This window comes from Mauremys mutica, chromosome 17 (assembly GCF_020497125.1).
Source record: "Mauremys mutica isolate MM-2020 ecotype Southern chromosome 17, ASM2049712v1, whole genome shotgun sequence".
Taxonomy (NCBI): Eukaryota; Metazoa; Chordata; order Testudines; family Geoemydidae; genus Mauremys; species Mauremys mutica.
Window position 1 is genome coordinate 8,688,135 of NC_059088.1, and position 17,284 is coordinate 8,705,418.

Consider the following 17,284-nt stretch of genomic DNA (forward strand, 5'->3'; position numbering starts at 1 on the left):
GGTTGGGGGGCTGCGTGGGGGGCTGGTTCCCATAGAGCAGTTGGGGGGCTGGTCCCCATGGGGCAGGGGAGGCTGCATGGGGGGCTGGTGCCCATGAGGTGTTAGGGGGCTGCGTGGGGGGCTGGTGCCCATGGGGGATTAGGGGGCTGCATGGGGGGCTGGTCCCCATAGGGTGGTTGGGGGGCTGCGTGCGGGGGGTCTCTTGCACCCCTAACCCTCTCCCATCCCCCCAGGGTTCGAGAGTCTCCGCGTGGCCTTCATGGGCTGCGCCACCCGCAGCCTGTGCGACGTGGGCGCCGTGGCCCTGTTCGCCGCCCAGCCCCAGGCCGTGCTCCAGACCAGCCTGTGCAGCGCGGCGGGGGCGGCCCGGGGGGGGCTGCCGCTCCTCAGCCTGGGGGGGCTGCTCCTCTGGGCGCTGCGGCCCTGAGCGCATCGGCCCCCCCTGCAGCGCCCCCCTGTGGCGGGGCCGCCCCCCATCGCACCTTCCCCCATAGGGCTGGGAACTGGCCCCAGCCCGGCACTGCCCCCATCACCCCCCCACAGCTGGGCGCTGCCCCCTTACATGCCACCTGCTATGCCCCCCCCCAACCTGCCCCCCCCCGGCATGGTACTTCCCATGGCCCAATTCCTTGGCCTCTTCCCTGGGCTGGATGGGAGCCGGCGCCCCCCAGAGGGGACAGGCCCCTGCCCCATTCCCCACCCCCCTGAGCCAGCCAGTCCCTGCCCTGGGGCCGGGGGGAGCCGGCGCCCCCCAGAGGGGACAGGCCCCTGCCCCATTCCCCACCCCCCCGAGCCAGCCAGTCCCTGCCCTGGGGCAGGTGGGAGCCGGCGCCCCCCAGAGGGGACAGGCCCCTGCCCCATTCCCCGCCCCCCCAAGCCAGCCAGGCCCTGGGGCAGGTGGGAGCCGGCGCCCCCTAGCGGGGAGGCCCCGGGCCTGTTCGCTGGCAGTGATTCCCAAACCCAGGGCTTGCTGGAGTTTCTTTCCCAGCTGGGATCCGGGATCCGGGTTGATTTTCCGGTTTCACTCGCTTCTCACCAAGCAGCTCCCGCGCCGGGAACGGCCGGTTTGGCTCAGAAATGCAGCTGCCGAGTTTTATAGAATAAAGTTGCAAATACGCACAAAGTCTGTGTTTCTACGGGGACCCCTCGCCGGCACTGGGACGCGGCCGCTCTGGGGTGGGGAGCCGGGGCTGGGTATAGGGGGACCCCTCCCCCCAGTGCTGAGATGTGGCTGCTCTGGGGTGGGGCGCAGGGGCTGGGTATAGGGGGACCCCTCCCCGGCACTGGGACGCGGCCGCTCTGGGGTGGGGAGCCGGGGCTGGGTATAGGGGGACCCCTCCCCCCAGTGCTGAGATGTGGCTGCTCTGGGGTGGGGCGCAGGGGCTGGGTATAGGGGGACCCCTCCCCGGCACTGGGACGCGGCCGCTCTGGGGTGGGGAGCCGGGGCTGGGTATAGGGGGACCCCTCCCCCCAGTGCTGAGATGTGGCTGCTCTGGGGTGGGGCGCAGGGGCTGGGTATACGGGGACCCCTCCCCGACACTGGGACGCGGCCGCTCTGGGGTGGGGAGTCGGGGCTGGGTATAGGGGGACCCCTCCCCCCAGTGCTGAGATGCGGCCGCTCTGGGGTGGGGAGCAGGGGCTGGTTCCACAGGGACCCCTCCCCCGGCACTGGGGTGGGGGGGTGGGGGCTGTTCACACAGGCTCCCCCCACTGAGTCCCCTGCCCCACCCCTCCCCCCGCCTTTTCAGCTGGGAATGGGGGAGAGGCGGCAGCCGAGATCTGGGCTGGGACCAGAACCAGCCATGCTGGACCGGCGGGGGGCGGCGCCCCCTGGTGGCCGCTCGGCCCCCCCCCCCCCCCCCGGAGGCGCCTGCCACTCACCCCCCAGGCTGGAGCCCCTCTGGCCGAGCCCCGGCCTGGCCGATGTTGCCATGACGCCGCCACTGATGGGCAAGGGAAGGAGAAGAATTTAAGGAACAAAAGGATGAAACTGGGAACATTTCTGGGGCCAGCTGGTTCCTCCAGGGCCTTCCGCCCACCCCCCGGTTTCTGCACTCCCAGAGTCCTCCGGGCACTCAGCCCACTGCCAGGCCCTGCTCTAACCACCAGACCCCACTTCCCTCCTAGAGCTGGGGAGCGAACCCAGGAGTCCGGGCTCCCAGCCCCCCCTGCTCTAACCACCAGACCCCACTCCCCTCCCAGAGCCGGGGAGAGAACCCAGGAGTCCTGGCTCCCAGTCCCCCCTGCTCTAACCACCAGACCCCACTCCCCTCCCAGAGCCGGGGAGAGAACCCAGGAGTCCTGGCTCCCAGCCCCGCCCTGGGCTCGCTGCCTGTTCCCCAGTGACTGGAATTCCTTGGCCTCGGTTGTGTAACCTGCCCCCAGTTTCACCTCTCTGCTGCGGGTGCTGAAGTCAGGGCACCGGCCTTACGCAAGGGCTGTTGCGTTTGTGCCCCCGGGCTGGGCTGGCCACGGAGCTGCTGACGGGGGCGGGGCAGGAGTCTGGGGGGGCAGGATGACCCCCCCATGTGTGTGGACACAGGGCAGGACTATGGGGTGGGGGGGGTTGTTTGCAGTTTAGATGTTCTAGATTAATTATTCCCAATTGATTTTTTGCAGTTTAAGATTCATTGAATCTATATTAATTATTATGTTTCCAGTTTGAATGTATTGAGTTTATATTAATTATTAAATGTTAATTATTCTCTCCGCAGCTGCTCTTTTATTGAACGTATGTTAATTCTTAATGATTAAATATTAATTAGGTTTTGCAATTTCTATTTTATCGGGTTTGTATTAATTACTAATTAGTACATATTTACTGGGAGGGTTTTTCTGCAGGTTATATTTGAGTGGGTTTATATTAATAAACCCAGTGCCCAAGGAGGGGTATTTCTGCCCAAGAAAAAGCCTGACGGGAAGATTTATTTGAACAGTCCGAGAAGGGAAACTGAGGCAGGCTTTGTCACGCTGCTCTGCTGGGCTGTTCACAGCGGCATTGGGTGGCCACCCAGCCGGTCAGGGCCACCCAGAGGATTCCGGGGGCCTGGGGGCTTCGCCGAAGTGGGACCCGCCGCCGAAGTGCAGCCGGGTCTTTGGCGGTAATTCGGCGGCGGCGGGTCCCGGAACGGAAGGACCCCCCCACCTCCGAATTACCGCCGAAGACCGGGCTGCACTTTGGCGGTGGGTCCCGCTTCGGCAGTAATTTGGCGGCGGGGGGTCCTTCCGTCCCGGAGCAGAAGGACCCCCCGCTGCCGAAGACCCGGAGCGGAAGAAGCTCCGGGGACCCAGGCCCCGTGAGAGTTTTCCGGGGCCTCCGGTGCGAGTGAAGGACCCCGCTCCAGGGCCCCCGAAAAACTCTCCCGGGGGCCTGGGGCAAATTGCCCCACGTGTCCCTCCCTCCCCCCCGGGCGGCCCTGCGGTCGGTTTTCACTGGGACAATCCCAGGTTTGGGGCGGGGATTTAAAGGGCCCAGAACTCAGTGGTGGCCAGAGCCCCGGGCCCTTTAATTCACCCCTGAGCTACGGGGCTCGCAGCCGCCTCTGCAGCTGGTAGCTCCGGGGTGATTTAAAGGCCCCGCCTCCCCCGGTTGAGGCCCCGCCCCCGCTCAGGACTCGGGCGTTACTTTACCCCTGGCTGGGGGCAATGTGGGCTGAGTCACCTCACCAAGTCCGGCCTGTCTGGGAGTCTCTGAGGCCTGGCTCTGACTCCCGGCGCCAACGGGGGCAGCGATCCAGGAGCGCCACCGGCTTGGGGGATTTTCTGACCCCTTCCCTGAGCTCGGCGCTCCCAGTGGAGCCGCTCCAAACTCAGCCCTGCAAACATTGCTCCCCTCCAGCGCGTTCCCACCTGCCCCAGCCAACCTCCGCCAGCCCGCGCCTTCCCCCCGGCCACCTGGGCCTTGCCTTGCGGGAGGGGGTCTGGGCAGGACTCCTGGGTTCCCTTCCTGCCAGTATCTCTGGTGCACAGAACAGAGGCCGGCTCCTTACCCCACCACTCGCTTTATTCAGCCAATGCACAAAAGGGAGCCGCAATCCCCCCCAACGAGAAGCAGCAGCAGCAGCCGGTGCCCCAGGGGGAGGCGCACTGCAGCCCCCACGCGCAGGGCAAGGGGAGGGGGCCCGGCCGAGGCTCACAGCTCCCCGCCGGCCCAGGGAGCCGGGTCGCACTCGGCCCGGCTCAGCACGTCCACCACGCCCTGGGCGTATTTCTTCACCCCCACTCTCATGCCGCAGGCGCCAGGGGAGCCGCATCCAGTCGCAGCCCTCGTCAGGGTGACGCTACCTGGACGGGGGGAGAGAGACGTGATCGGGGGCTCCCACATCCCCCCCAGACCCCCATGAGGCTTCTCACCCACTCCCCTCCCAGCAGGACTGCACCCACCTCTGGGTAGGGAGGAGGGGTCTAGTGGTCAGAGCAGGAAAGGTGGGAATCAGGACTCCTGGGTTCACGCTCCGGCTCTGGGAGGGGAGTGGGGTCTAGTGGCTAGAGCAGAGGTCTCTGGAGCCAGGACTCCTGGGTTCTAGCTGGCTGATGCTGCCTTCCACACCCCATCCCGATCTGGAGGAATTACTCGCTGTTATTGTCCCTTCCAGTGCAACAGCCCCTCTCGGGGCCACTCTCTCTCGGGGCCAGGCCCCTCCACCTCCCGGAGCCGCACCTCTCGGAGACTCTGGCTGGGGCTGGGGGATGAGGGGTTCATGATGCAGGAGGGTGCTCAGGGCTGGGGCTGAGGATTAGGGTGTGGGGGCTGAGGATGAGGGGTTCATGCTGCAGGGGGGGCTCAGGGCTGGGGCTGAGGATTAGGGTGCGGGGGGATGAGGGCTCAGGGCTGGGGATGAAGGTTTGGGGCGTTGGGGAGGCTCAGGGCGAGGGCGGAAGGGCAGGGTAAGGGCAGGGTAAGGGCAGCCTGCCCTGCCATTAGTGGATGGGGGGCACTAGAACCCTGGGGGGGGGCAGGGACACGGGGGAGGGAGATCGCATGGGGGACGCACGGGAGGGGGGTGGCAGACGGAGGCCGGGGCCCGCTCCAGGCAGGGATGCAGCAGGGTGGGGGTTGGATAAGGGGGTTGGAGGGGGGCAGTCAGGGGCAGGACATGGGTGGGGGTCGGATGGGGGGGGGGATGTACTCACCAGGTGGTTCCCTACCGGGTCTTCAGCAGCGGGTGCTGCAGTGTCGTGGAAGACCCGGAGCGCCGCCAGGTGAGTCATCTCTGCCGGGGCCCTAAAGCCGGTCCCATGACATCCTGGAGGAGCCGGAGATGGGAGATTTCACAGCTCCGAGCGTGACGCTGGCTGATCAGGTGATGCCCACGTGTACTGAGGCCAGTTCACTTGTGCATTAGTGGAGATCGATGGTTCCGTGTACCCCGGGGCACGCACAGCTCTTCCAGCGGGTACATCAGCTCATCTGGATATTTGCCTCGTTTTACAACAGGCTAAATAAAAAGCACTAACGAAGTCAGTACAAGCTAAAATTTCAATCCCTTGTTTATGCTGCTCTATAGCCTATACACAGAAATGAAAGTACAATCTTTATATTCCAGTTTGGGCTGTCAATTAATCGCAGTTAACTCACGTGATTAACTAAAAAAATTAATCACAACTAACAAAATTAATCACCGCTTTAATTGCACTGTTAAACAGCAGAATACCAATTGAAATGAATTAAATATTTTGGATGTTTTTCTACATTTTCAAATATATTGATTTCAATTAAACAGAGAATACCAAGTGTACAGGGCTCACTTTATAATATTTTTATTACAAATGTTTGCACTGTAAAAATGAGAAACAAAGGAAATAGCATTTTTCAATTCTCCCCATCCGAGTACTGTAGTGCAATCTCTTTGTCATGAAAGTACAACTTACAAATGGCAATTTTTTTTGTTACCCAACTGTACTAAAAAACAAAGCAATGTAAAACTTTAGAGCCTACAAGTCCACTCAGTCCTACTTCTCGTTCAGCCAATCGCTACATGCCTTCTCCGAGGAGCCTCTGGGAGGGTGGATTGTCCTTGATGGACCTGCCTGGCCCGAGATGGCTGCTCCTTTCTCGCTACTGGAAGGCCGTCTGCGGCGTCTCCCCGCGTATTTCAGTGACACACCCCGCAAGACTTCAGCCCTTCGGAAACCCACAACCCACCAGCACGGGAACGCTCAGCAGATCGAGACTTTTTAAATGACCCCTCGCCAGGCAGACGTTGTACGGACCATATCACAACCACACCAAGGCGGTGAATAGGGGCTTTCCACCCTGCAGAGTGTCCCACCCACCCAACCCCGCTCCCCTCTCAAAGCCAGGAATAGAACCCAGGAGTCCTAGCTCCCAGCAGCCCCCCACTCTCCTCCCAGAGCTAGGGAAAGGAAGAGAGGAGTTCTGGCTCTTAGCCCAGCCCCCAATCTAACTCACCCAACCCTGGTCCCCTCCCAGAAGTGGGGATAGAACCCAGGAGTCCGGGCTGTACCCCTCCCCCCAAGGCGAGGCCCCAGAGGCCGGGGGAAAGGTGTGGGCTGGCTGAGCTCCCCTGGGGAAGGAGGGCTGTGGGTACGTGAGGCCGAAGCTCACCCAGCCGTGCAGGTGGGTGGGAACAGGCTGCAGGGGAGACATCTGCCTCGGGGGTTGATTTTGCAGCACTCGGGACTCTGAAATGTCCCATCTCCAGGCCCACCAGGATGTCATGGGACAGCCCCAGCTGACCCCCCAGGGAAGGTATTTGCCAACCTGCCTGACATAAGCACAGCAGCTGCTCCCATTGCTGCTCCAGTCACTGCAGCAAACGCCTGGCACCATGTGGGCACCCCTGCCCCTCTGCCTGCTGTCTGCCCTCCTGGCCACCGGTGAGTCCCGTCCGTCCCCGGGCACAGGGAGCCGGGCACTGGGGGGGGGGAATTCACCCGGGGAACGTGCCGCTGTCGATGGCGGATTCTGGGGTCAGGATGGAATTGGTGGGTAAAACCAGCGAGAGGAAAACCCGGCGCCACGCCCCCCGGCTGACTCGGGGAGAGCAGGGATTGGAGCCCACGCGAGGGGCCTGGCCGGTGGCTGCGGGTCAGACTGGGGTGATGGGTCGGGGTCTGAGTCCGTCTCTGCTTCTGCTTCCCCGTTCCTCCTCCAGCTCCAATGGGGCTCCCTGACGAGGAGCAGGAAACCAGGAAAACCACCCCCCGGCCCCTTGCAATCCTGCTTGGAAATGTTCCCCTGCCCCCCAGCGCTGAGATTCCTGCCAGGACTCCTGGGTTCATTCCCCAGCTCTGGGAGGGGAGTGGGGGGTCTCTTATGGGGTGTAGGTGCCCCAGGCCAGCCCAGCGAGTGAAGGGAGAAAAGGGCTGGGCAGCAGAGGGGGTTTTGCAGATTCCTGGGCACAGAGACTCGAGCGAGGGCCGCGCTGGGCTGGGTGAGCCGGGACCACGCCCTGCCTGGCCAGGAGGGGGCACTGCTGCACCATCACACTGACTCACATGGTCTAATGTGATGTCTGGGAGCCAGGACTCCTGGGTTCTGTCCCCAGGTCAGGGAAGCGGGTGGCTGTAGAATGGGCTGGAAGTCAGCAGCAACTAGGACTCCCTGGTTGTATTCGTGGCTCTGAGTCTGACACCGCCTCTTTGTGCCTCAGTTTCCCTGTTTATAAGATGGGGATAATTTTCCCTTCCTACCACCTGGGACCCTGGCAAAGGCAGGGGAAGGCGTTCGGAGGCTGAAGTGATGTTTCCAGATGAAAGCTCTGAAAAAACCCCAGAGTGGATCAATTAATTTTCTTTCTTTCTTCAATTAAAATATTATGTTCACTTAATGAAATGAAACTCTCCCAAGCTCTCCCAGGAAAGAGTTAACGATCATGGGAGCTCTTCAGCCAGCCCGGATTTTCCTACATGCAGGATAGAGGTGTGAAGCCATCCATGGAAAGGGTTAACCAGCACCGATGAAATGAGGCTGAAGACAGCTGACAGGTCCCCAGACAAAAAGTGACCCAGGAAGTTGGTCATGGCTGAGCTAATGTTACTCTGAGAGGCAGAGTCCTCAAACAGCAAGTCGGGGTGGGTGGGTGTGTGACAGGCTCCCCCCAAAGCCAGGCACAAACCACTCCATCGAGAAGTGTAATTCTGTACAGACGTGTGGGGTTTGTTCACACACACGCGTTTTACCGGCTCGCCAGCTCTGCAGCTGAACATTTATTCTAGCCACAGACACTCAGGCAGCAAACAGACTTGTCCAGGGCTTGGATGAGGATGCAAATGACCAGCGGGCAGGATGCCTTTCCCCCCACAGCGCGTTCACGGGAACTGGGCAGAACTCCTGCCAAAGCAGCTGGAATTTCTCCAGGATCTACCTGCCCACACGTTCGGTGAGGAGGCATCGGTGGTAATAACTACCCAGCGCCACCTCTTGGATCCTGCTGGTATTTGTCCCCCGGGCACTGCCCGGGGAGGGGTGGGGAGCCGGGGTTTGCACTGAGCAGGGATTTCTCCACGCTCCAGGGAGCGCCCTGCAGTGCGAGGTGTGTCAGTCCAAAGCGGGATCGTGCTCCGGCCCCCTGCAGCCCTGCGCCCCCTCGGAAGGGGCCTGCGTCGCTGCTGTGGCAGAGTTCAACCTCGGTGAGTGAACCAAGATTCCTATGAAGTGCAGACACCATGGTCCTCCTGGAGCCAGGGGAGAACCCAGGAGACCGGGCTCCCAGCCTGCACCCCCGCTTTACGCACTAGACCCCACTTCTCTCCTGGCACGGGGGCTCCTTCGGTTTTCAGCCTGTGCTCTGTGGCCCCTGGGGTCTGCAGACTCTGTCTCAGGGGCGGCGGTGGGATGGGATCGGATAGAAGAGAGGATTGTGCTGGGGGGGTGGGGGGAGATGGATAAGATGTGGGGTGGATGGATACAAAAGGGGAGGCTGGAGCAGCTGTGGGGGCACTGGGGGGCTAAGAGGTGATTCTCTGTTTCCCTCCCACAGAGGAAAACTCCTTCTCCTACGCGGCTAAGTCGTGCCTGGAGCCCGAGAGCTGTGAGCCCGGCCCCTTCACGGTGACCTGCACCCGCAATATCACCGTGCGGGTGAACATCGCCTGCTGCAACACCGACGGCTGCAACGCCGGGGCCATCGCAGGTGTGTGTCTGCTGCAAACCTAGAGCCCTGCTCCGGCCACACCTGCCTGGAGAGAACCCAGGAGTCCTGGCTCCCAGTGCAACCCCCCGTCTTCTCTAACCATTAGACCCCACTTCCCTCGCAGAGCTGAGGAGAGAACCCTGGAGTCCTGGCTCCCAGTGCAACCCCCCTCTTCTCTAACCATTAGACCCCACTCCCCTCGCAGAGCTGAGGAGAGAACCCTGGAGTCCTGGCTCCCAGTGCAACCCCCCTCTTCTCTAACCATTAGACCCCACTCCCCTCGCAGAGCTGAGGAGAGAACCCTGGAGTCCTGGCTCCCAGCCCCCCTTCTTTAACCATTAGACCCAACTGCCCTCCCCGAGCTGGGATTGAGCCCAGCGTGCGGTGACTCCCCACCCCCGGCTGACTGGGTGTGTCTGGCTGTTCTCAGTGCCACCCGTGAGCTCCGTCCCGAACGGCCGGCAGTGCCCGTCGTGCTTCGCCATGGGGGCAGATCGCTGCCAGGACATGGAGCCCTTGGCCTGCACCGGCGCCGAGGACCATTGTATTGACATCGCTGGGACATTAACGCTGGGTAATTCCTCCAGGTGGGGGCGGGGTCTGGAACAGAGTCTCAATGAGTCCTGCCCCCCTGCCCCCTAGACTCCCCTCCCCGAGTCACGGAGAGAACCCAGGAGTCCTACTTGCCGAGATGCTAAAGGGAGACTCAAGGAGGATACGGCCACTGCAGGGACACTAAATGACTCCTTTGCACGGGTCTCCACGGCTGAGGACGTGAGGGAGATTCCCACCCGGGGCCGTTCTTTGCAGGTGGCAGTAGAGGAGGTTGATACAAAACTACTCAAGCTCGTTAAGTGCAAAGCAGACGGGGAAGAGCTACAAAGGGGTCTCAGAAAACTGGGTGACTGGGCCACAACCCGTCCTGCTGGGAGGGGAGTGGGAGAGAAGCCTCCTGGGGGGGGGACGTGGGAGCCCCCGATCACGTCTCTCTCCCCCCGTCCAGGTAACGAGACCCTGACGAGGGCTGCGACTGGATGCGGCTCCCCTGGCGCCTGCGGCATGAGAGTGGGGGTGAAGAAATACGCCCAGGGCGTGGTGGACGTGCTGAGCCGGGCCGAGTGCGACCCGGCTCCCTGGGCCGGCGGGGATCTGTGAGCCCCGGCCGGGCCCCCTCCCCTTGCCCTGCGCGTGGGGGCTGCAGTGCGTCTCCCCCTGGGGCACCGGCTGCTGCTGCTGCTTCTCTTTGGGGGGGATTGCGGCTCCCTTTTGTGCATTGGCTGAATAAAGCGAGTGGTGGGGTAAGGAGCCGGCCTCTGTTCTGTGCACCAGAGATACTGGCAGGAAGGGAACCCAGGAGTCCTGACACCCAGCCCCACCCTGCACACACTCTAACCCACTCTTCTCTGAAAGCCAGGGATGGAACCCAGGAGTCCTGGCCCTGCCCCCCTTTAACCCAGCAGATCCCACATTCAGTCTGGGAGTCCCTGGGGACCAAGGGCTGGGGTGAGCCTCTCGGCTTCTCCCCCTCCTGGGACCAAACCTCAGAGCCCCCTTGAGCCCCTCAGAGCATCCTCCTGGCTGGACACCGGCGGGAGACGTAGACCCAAGCGGAGTCGTGCACCCCCCTCTCAGTCTGGAGGGACCCTCCACCAGCGGGGGTCAGACAGGAGGGTTTGGCTGGTGTCTGGAACATGGCCTAGAACGGCCTTAGGGCAGCAGAGAGAACAGAAAGTTACAGCAAAGTCCATCAGCTGGGGGGGCCTCTCCTGTCACCCCCCCAGAACCCCAGTCCGGAAGCTTGTATGTGCTTCAAGCAGCCCACACGTAACAACGCCGCCTGGCCCCGCCTCAGTTCTTCCTGCTTCTTCCCGGACCACCAGAGTCACCTGGGCTCCTCCTCGGGCGGCTCCGCCTGGCCAAACCTGGCTGGCTTCCTACTGGGCCGGGGTCGGCAGCTGCGAGGTAACAAATCGCCAGGCCGTCGTCTGGGCTCCGGCCCCACCTGGATCTCTGGATTGTTGTGCAAAGAAACCCCCTTTCCCTGCCCCTAGTTAATCATGCCGCACGCAGGGGAAACTGAGGCACGCACCATCTTCATACAAAATATCCGGAACAAATCCCACTTGGTCACAGGGTCGGGGAACGTAAAAAGGTTGAAAACCACCAGCCCAGCCATTGAGAGGGGATGGGATGAGATGTGGAATTGCAGCGGGTGGGGGGACTGGAAGTTCTCCTGCCGGCACAGCGCTTGCACACCAGTGCTTATGTCGGTGTTAAGTCGTTTGGGGGGGGGGTGGAATAGTCACGCCCCTCCCCCCCGAGCGAGGTCAGTTTTGCTGACACAGCTGAGGCCTAAGACGGGATCCAAGTCTGGGACGCAAGGACAGACCAGTTCCCTGGAGCCAAAACCCAGCCCACGCCCCAGCCAGGGGTCCAGGAAATCAAGCAGCCCCAGACCTGATTAGGGGCCCAGGGTGTGGACAAAACCCAGCGAACAGACTTCCCCAGCCCGCGAACCCCGGCGGGAGACGGCGAGAAGAGGAGAAAATGACCCCCCCAAATCTCTTCCTCCCTCTCTCCCTGCTAAGGGTGCCGGGGACCCGGGTTTTGACCAGAAAGTCGACCCGCACCAGCACCTGCTCAACTGGGGCCGCCGCCTCCCTGCCTGGCGCGTGGGCAGCCGGCCCCAGCGGGCTGCAGCCCCGGGAGCAGCGGGAGGGAGGGGGGAGGATCCAGTTATGCGGAACGGGGAGGGGAGAAAGCAGCGAGCGATGGGGGAGGGGGGAGAGAAGAGTGAGAAGGGGCGGGGCCTGGAGGAAGAGGCGGGGCAGGGGCGGGGCCTCAGGGGAAGAGGCGGGGCAGGGGGTGGGGCAAAGGGGGCCGGTTGTCAGCAAGTAGAAAGTTGGGAACCTGCTCACCGCCCATGGCACCGACCCCTGAGGGGCGCGGAAAGGAGCATTGGCCTGGGGTCAGGCCGGGCTTCATTCCTTTTACATTCAGAACTGATGCAGCGAGTCCAGAGGTGCCGGGGCTCCGAACCGCCGGGCCCCCAAACCACCAGGCCCGGGGGCACCGGGGCTCTGAGCTGGGGGCGCCGGGGCTCTGAACCGCCGGGCCGGGGGGCGCCGGGGCTCTGAGCTGGGGGCGCCGGGGCTCCGAACCGCCGGGCCCGGGGGGCGCCGGGGCTCCGAACTGCCGGGCCCGGGGGGGCCGGGGCTCTGAACCGCCGGGCCCGGGGGGCGCCGGGGCTCACCCTGGCAAGCCCAGGCACAAATGACGCCCTGTGGGGACTGGGAGGGGTCCTGGTTGCCCGGCCCCCACCCTGCGAAGGGCAGCGGGGAGGGGAACCTTTGCTTTGAACTGGCTTCGCTTGTGCAGGGAGGCGTCGCTCGCCTTTGACCTTCGATGGCTTCGTACCTGTCTTGGGGCGTCCGCACCTGTGGCGGGGCGACGGCTCCCCGGCGCGGCGCCTCCTGCTGGTCGTCCAGGGAATTAGCTTTTTCCTTCGCAGACCCCGGTGCCCCTTGCCCAGAGGTTCTGCCCACTGCAGCACCCCACAGTCTGGGTCTCCCCTCCCAGGGGAACCCCCACCCCCATCAGGGGCTCCTGCCAGTCACCATCTAGCCCCCACTCCCTGGGGCCCACAGCTGACTGTAACCCACTCCTCATCGGCAAGGGGGTTAGGGCCAGCTGCCCCCTGCAGCCCCAGTGCCCTTTGTGGGCCTCTAACTCGGCCTGCAGCCCGGGGCTTTGCTAGGCGGGAGCTCCCGCTGCCCTGCTCCCCCCTAGGTACCCGCCTCGGCTCCCAGGCAGCCGGGTCCTTCTCTCCCTGAAAGCTAGAGAGAGTCTGGCTCTGGCTCTGGCTCTCAGCCCTCTGATAGGGCCAGCTGTGGCCTGATTGGGGCCTGGCCCCACCTGTGGCTGCTTCCCCCCAATCAGCCCAGCTTTCCCCCCGCCCCAGCCCTGCCCCAGGGCTGCTTTAAACCCTTCAGGGCAGGAGCGGGGTGACTCCCCTGCCACAGCACCCCAGGGGGTCCCGGAGACTGAAGGGTTAACTCGGGCCCAGGCTGGGAGGAATAAAGGGGCCGGGAGCCGTGGGGCAGAGCGGCTGCCGGAGGGGGGCTGCGAGCCCCCACAGGTGCAGGGATGCAGAGCCCCGGGGCAAGGCAGGGGAGCACTCGGGGCTCTGGCAGGTGGGAGCCCCTCTGACCCCGGAGGGCCCTGAGCCGGAAGCCAGAGGAGCGGCCAGGCCTGGGATCCCCCCTGGGCTGCGTGAGCCGGGGCTGTGCCGCATCTGGCCAGAGGGAGGCGCCGTCACACCCCCCACCCTGACCAGCTCTGCCCTTTATGGCCTGTGATCGCTCAGCACCTGGTGCCCAGGCTCGGCCTCGTGTGTGATCTAGAGCAGGGGGTGGCTGGGACCTTCCCCTGGGCTGGCAGGATGCGGGCGCCTCCTTTTCTGGGCATCAGCCACGGACGTTCCAGGAGGGGGCTGGCCGGGAGGGTCGGGGGGTTCCCACCTGTCTGGGCCGGGGGGTTCGCTGGTGTCGCTCTGCAGTGTGAGTCGCGGGGGGCTGGCTGCAGTGTAACCGGGAGTGAGTCACACCCTGGAGCGGGGGGAGGTCCCACCCTGGAAATACCGACGGCGGCCGAAATGTTAGCAGCTCAGACGGCTGCCTAATGGGCTGCGCCGGCCCTGCGAGGGCCACAACTGGGTGTGGAAATTGTGTGACGGGCCACGAAATTGGGTGAGGGGCTGAGGGCTCTGGCTGGGGACGAGGGTTGGGAGTGCAGGGGGGCTCTGGGCTGGGGCCGAGGGGTTCAGAGGGAGGGAGGGAGGGGGGGGGCTGTGGGCTGGGGCCGAGGGGTTCAGAGGGAGGGAGGGAGGGAGGGGGGGGCAAATGGCATGGGACGATGGGTACAGAGGGAGGGAAGCAGGGAGGGGCTCTGGGCGTGGGCGGAGGGGTTCAGCGGGAGGGAGGGAGGGGGCTGTGGGCTGGGGCCGAGGGGTTCAGAGGGAGGGAGGGAGGGAGGGGGGGGGCTCGGGGCTGGGACCGAGGGGTTCAGAGGGAGGGAGGGAGGGAGGGAGGGGGCTCTGGGCTGGGGCCGAGGGGTTCAGAGGGAGGGAGGGAAGGAGGGAGGGGGCTCTGGGCTGGGGCCGAGGGGTTCAGAGGGAGGGAGGGAGGGAGGGAGGGGGCTCTGGGCTGGGGCCGAGGGGTTCAGAGGGAGGGAGGGAGGGAGGGGGCTCTGGGCGGGGGCCGAGGGGTTCAGAGGGAGGGAGGGAGGGAGGGGGGCTCTGGGCTGGGGCCGAGGGGTTCAGAGGAGGGGGGAGGGAGGGAGGGGGCTCAGGGCTGGGGCCGAGGGGTTCAGAGGGAGGGTGGGCTCTGGGCTGGGGCCGGGGGGTTGAGAGGGAGGGAAGGAGGAGGGAGAGGGGGGGGCTCTGGGCTGGGGCCGAGGGGTTCAGAGGGAGGGAGGGGGGGGGGCTCTGGGCTGGGGCCGAGGGGTTCAGAGGGAGGGAGGGAGGGGGGGCTCAGGGCTGGGGCCCAGGGGTTCAGAGGGAGGGAGGGGGGGGATCAGGGCTGGGGCCGAGGGGTTCAGAGGGAGGGAGGGAAGGAGGGGGGGGCTCTGGGCTGGGGCCGAGGGGTTCAGAGGGAGGGAGGGAAGGAGGGAGGGGGCTCTGGGCTGGGACCGAGGGGTTCAGAGGGAGGGAGGGAGGGAGGGGGCTCTGGGCTGGGGCCGAGGGGTTCAGAGGGAGGGAGGGAGGGGGGGGCTCTGGGCTGGGGCCGAGGGGTTCAGAGGGAGGGAGGGAAGCTGGGGGGGGCATCTGGGCTGGGACCGAGGGGTTCAGAGGGAGGGAGGGAGGGGGCTGTGGGCGGGGGCCGAGGGGTTCAGAGGGAGGGAGGGAAGGAGGGAGGGGGCTGTGGGCTGGGGCCGAGGGGTTCAGAGGGAGGGAGGGAGGGAGGGGGCTCGGTGATGGGGCCGAGGGGTTCAGAGGGAGGGAGGGAAGGAGGGAGGGGGCTCTGGGCTGGGGCCGAGGGGTTCAGAGGGAGGGAGGGAGGGGGGGGCTCTGGGCTGGGGCCGAGGGGTTCAGAGGGAGGGAGGGAAGCAGGGGGGGGGCTCTGGGCTGGGACCGAGGGGTTCAGAGGGAGGGAGGGAGGGGGCTGTGGGCTGGGGCCGAGGGGTTCAGAGGGAGGGAGGGAGGGGGGGGCTCTGGGCTGGGACCGAGGGGTTCAGAGGGAGGGAGGGAGGGAGGGAGGGGGCTCTGGGCTGGGGCCGAGGGGTTCAGAGGGAGGGAGGGAGGGAGGGGGCAATGGGCGGGGGCCGAGGGGTTCAGAGGGAGGGGGGGGCTCTGGGCTGGGGCCGAGGGGTTCAGAGGGAGGGAGGGAAGCAGGGAGGGGGCTCTGGGCTGGGTCAGAGGGGTTCAGAGGGAGGGAGGGAGGGGGGGCTCTGGGCTGGGGCCGAGCGGTACAGAGGGAGGGAGGGAAGCAGGGGGGGGCTCTGGGCTGGGACCGAGGGGTTCAGAGGGAGGGAGGGAGGGGGCTGTGGGCTGGGGCCGAGGGGTTCAGTGGGAGGGAGGGAAGGAGGGCGGGGGCTGTGGGCTGGGGCCGAGGGATTCAGAGGGAGGGAGGGAGGGAGGGGGCTGTGGGCTGGGGCCGAGGGGTTCAGAGGGAGGGAGGGAAGGAGGGAGGGGGCTGTGGGCTGGGGCCGAGGGGTTCAGAGGGAGGGAGGGAGGGAGGGGGCTCTGGGCTGGGGCCGAGGGGTTCAGAGGGAGGGAGGGAAGGAGGGAGGGGGCTCTGGGCTGGGGCCGAGGGGTTCAGAGGGAGGGAGGGAGGGGGGGCTCTGGGCGGGGGCCGCGGGGTTCAGAGTGTGGGAGGGACGCGGGGGGGGGCTCTGGGCTCGGGGGGGGGGGTTGAGAGGGAGGGAGGGGGGGGGCTGGGGGCTGGGGCCGAGGGGTTCAGAGGGAGGGCGGGAGGGGGGGGGTCTGGGCTGGGACGAGGGGTTCAGAGGGAGGGAGGGAGGGAGGGGGGGGCTCTGGGCTGGGACCGAGGGGTTCAGAGGGAGGGAGGGAGGGGGGGGCTCTGGGCTGGGGCCGAGGGGTTCAGAGGGAGGGAGGGAGGGAGGGGGCTCTGGGCGGGGGCCGAGGGGTTCAGAGGGAGGGGGGGGCCTGGGCTGGGGCCGAGGGGTTCAGAGGGAGGGAGGGAGGGAGGGGGCTCTGGGCTGGGACCGAGGGGTTCAGAGGGAGGGAGGGAGGGGGGGGGCTCTGGGCTGGGGCCGAGGGGTTCAGAGGGAGGGAGGGAAGCAGGGGGGGGGGATCAGGGCTGGGACCGAGGGGTTCAGCGGGAGGGAGGGAGGGAGGGGGGGGCTGTGGGCTGGGGCCGAGGGGTTCAGAGGGAGGGAGGGAGGGGGGGCTCTGGGCTGGGGCCGAGGGGTTCAGAGGGAGGGAGGGGGGGCTCTGGACTGGGACCGAGGGGTTCAGAGGGAGGGAGGGAGGGAGGGGGGGCTGTGGGCTGGGGCCGAGGGGTTCAGAGGGAGGGAGGGAGGGAGGGGGCTCTGGGCTGGGGCCGAGGGGTTCAGAGGGAGGGAGGGGGGGGCTCTGGGCTGGGGCCGAGGGGTTCAGAGGGAGGGGGGGAGGGAGGGGGCTCTGGGCTGGGGCTGAGGGGTTCAGAGGGAGGGACGCAGCGAGGGGGCTGTGGGCTGGGGCCGAGGGGTTCAGAGGGAGGGAGGGAGGGGCGGGGCTCTGGGCTGGGGCCGAGGGGTTCAGAGGGAGGGAGGGAGGGAGGGGGGGGGCTCTGGGCTGGGGCCGAGGGGTTCAGAGGGAGGGAGGGAGGGGGGGGCTCTGGGCTGGGGCCGAGGGGTTCAGAGGGAGGGAGGGAAGGAGGGGGCTGTGGGCTGGGGCCGAGGGGTTCAGAGGGAGGGAGGGAGGGAGGGGGGGATCAGGGCTGGGGCAGGGGGTTGGGGTGCAGGAAGGGTTCTGGGGTGCAGGCTCTGGGTGGCGCTTACCTCAAGCAGCTCCAAGAAGCAGCGGCAAGTCCCCCCTCTGGCTTCTCCGTGGAGGTGGGGCAAATCCTGCCCCCCTGGCTGGAGCGCCGGAGTAGGGCAGCCCCCCCCCCCACTCCCCGGCTGGAGCTCGAGGGCCGGATTAAAACATCTGGCGGGCCCTGGGTGGTGGTTTGCCCGGCCCTGGG

At 65.7% G+C, this 17,284-nt stretch overlaps 1 protein-coding gene across 1 annotated transcript; it reads left to right on the top strand.

The window, feature by feature from the left end:
• Positions 1-6,918: 6,918 nt before the first annotated feature.
• On the top strand, positions 6,919-10,253 carry LOC123351901 (phospholipase A2 inhibitor and Ly6/PLAUR domain-containing protein-like). The gene is made up of 5 exons (XM_044991584.1): positions 6,919-7,051; positions 8,479-8,595; positions 8,946-9,098; positions 9,529-9,672; positions 10,102-10,253. Exons 1-5 carry the CDS (start codon positions 6,919-6,921, stop codon positions 10,251-10,253), a joined length of 699 nt encoding a protein of 232 aa, XP_044847519.1.
• The last annotated feature ends 7,031 nt before the right edge of the window (positions 10,254-17,284 follow it).

Bases quoted from the DNA above. Each gene is read 5' to 3' on its own strand.
- LOC123351901 (XM_044991584.1), top strand. From the start codon at position 6,919: ATGGCGGATTCTGGGGTCAGGATGGAATTGGTGGGTAAAACCAGCGAG. The intron at 7,052-8,478 runs GTCAGACTGGGG...TCCACGCTCCAG, and splicing joins GGCCTGGCCGGTGGCTGCGG to GGAGCGCCCTGCAGTGCGAG. The intron at 8,596-8,945 runs GTGAGTGAACCA...TCCCTCCCACAG, and splicing joins TGTGGCAGAGTTCAACCTCG to AGGAAAACTCCTTCTCCTAC.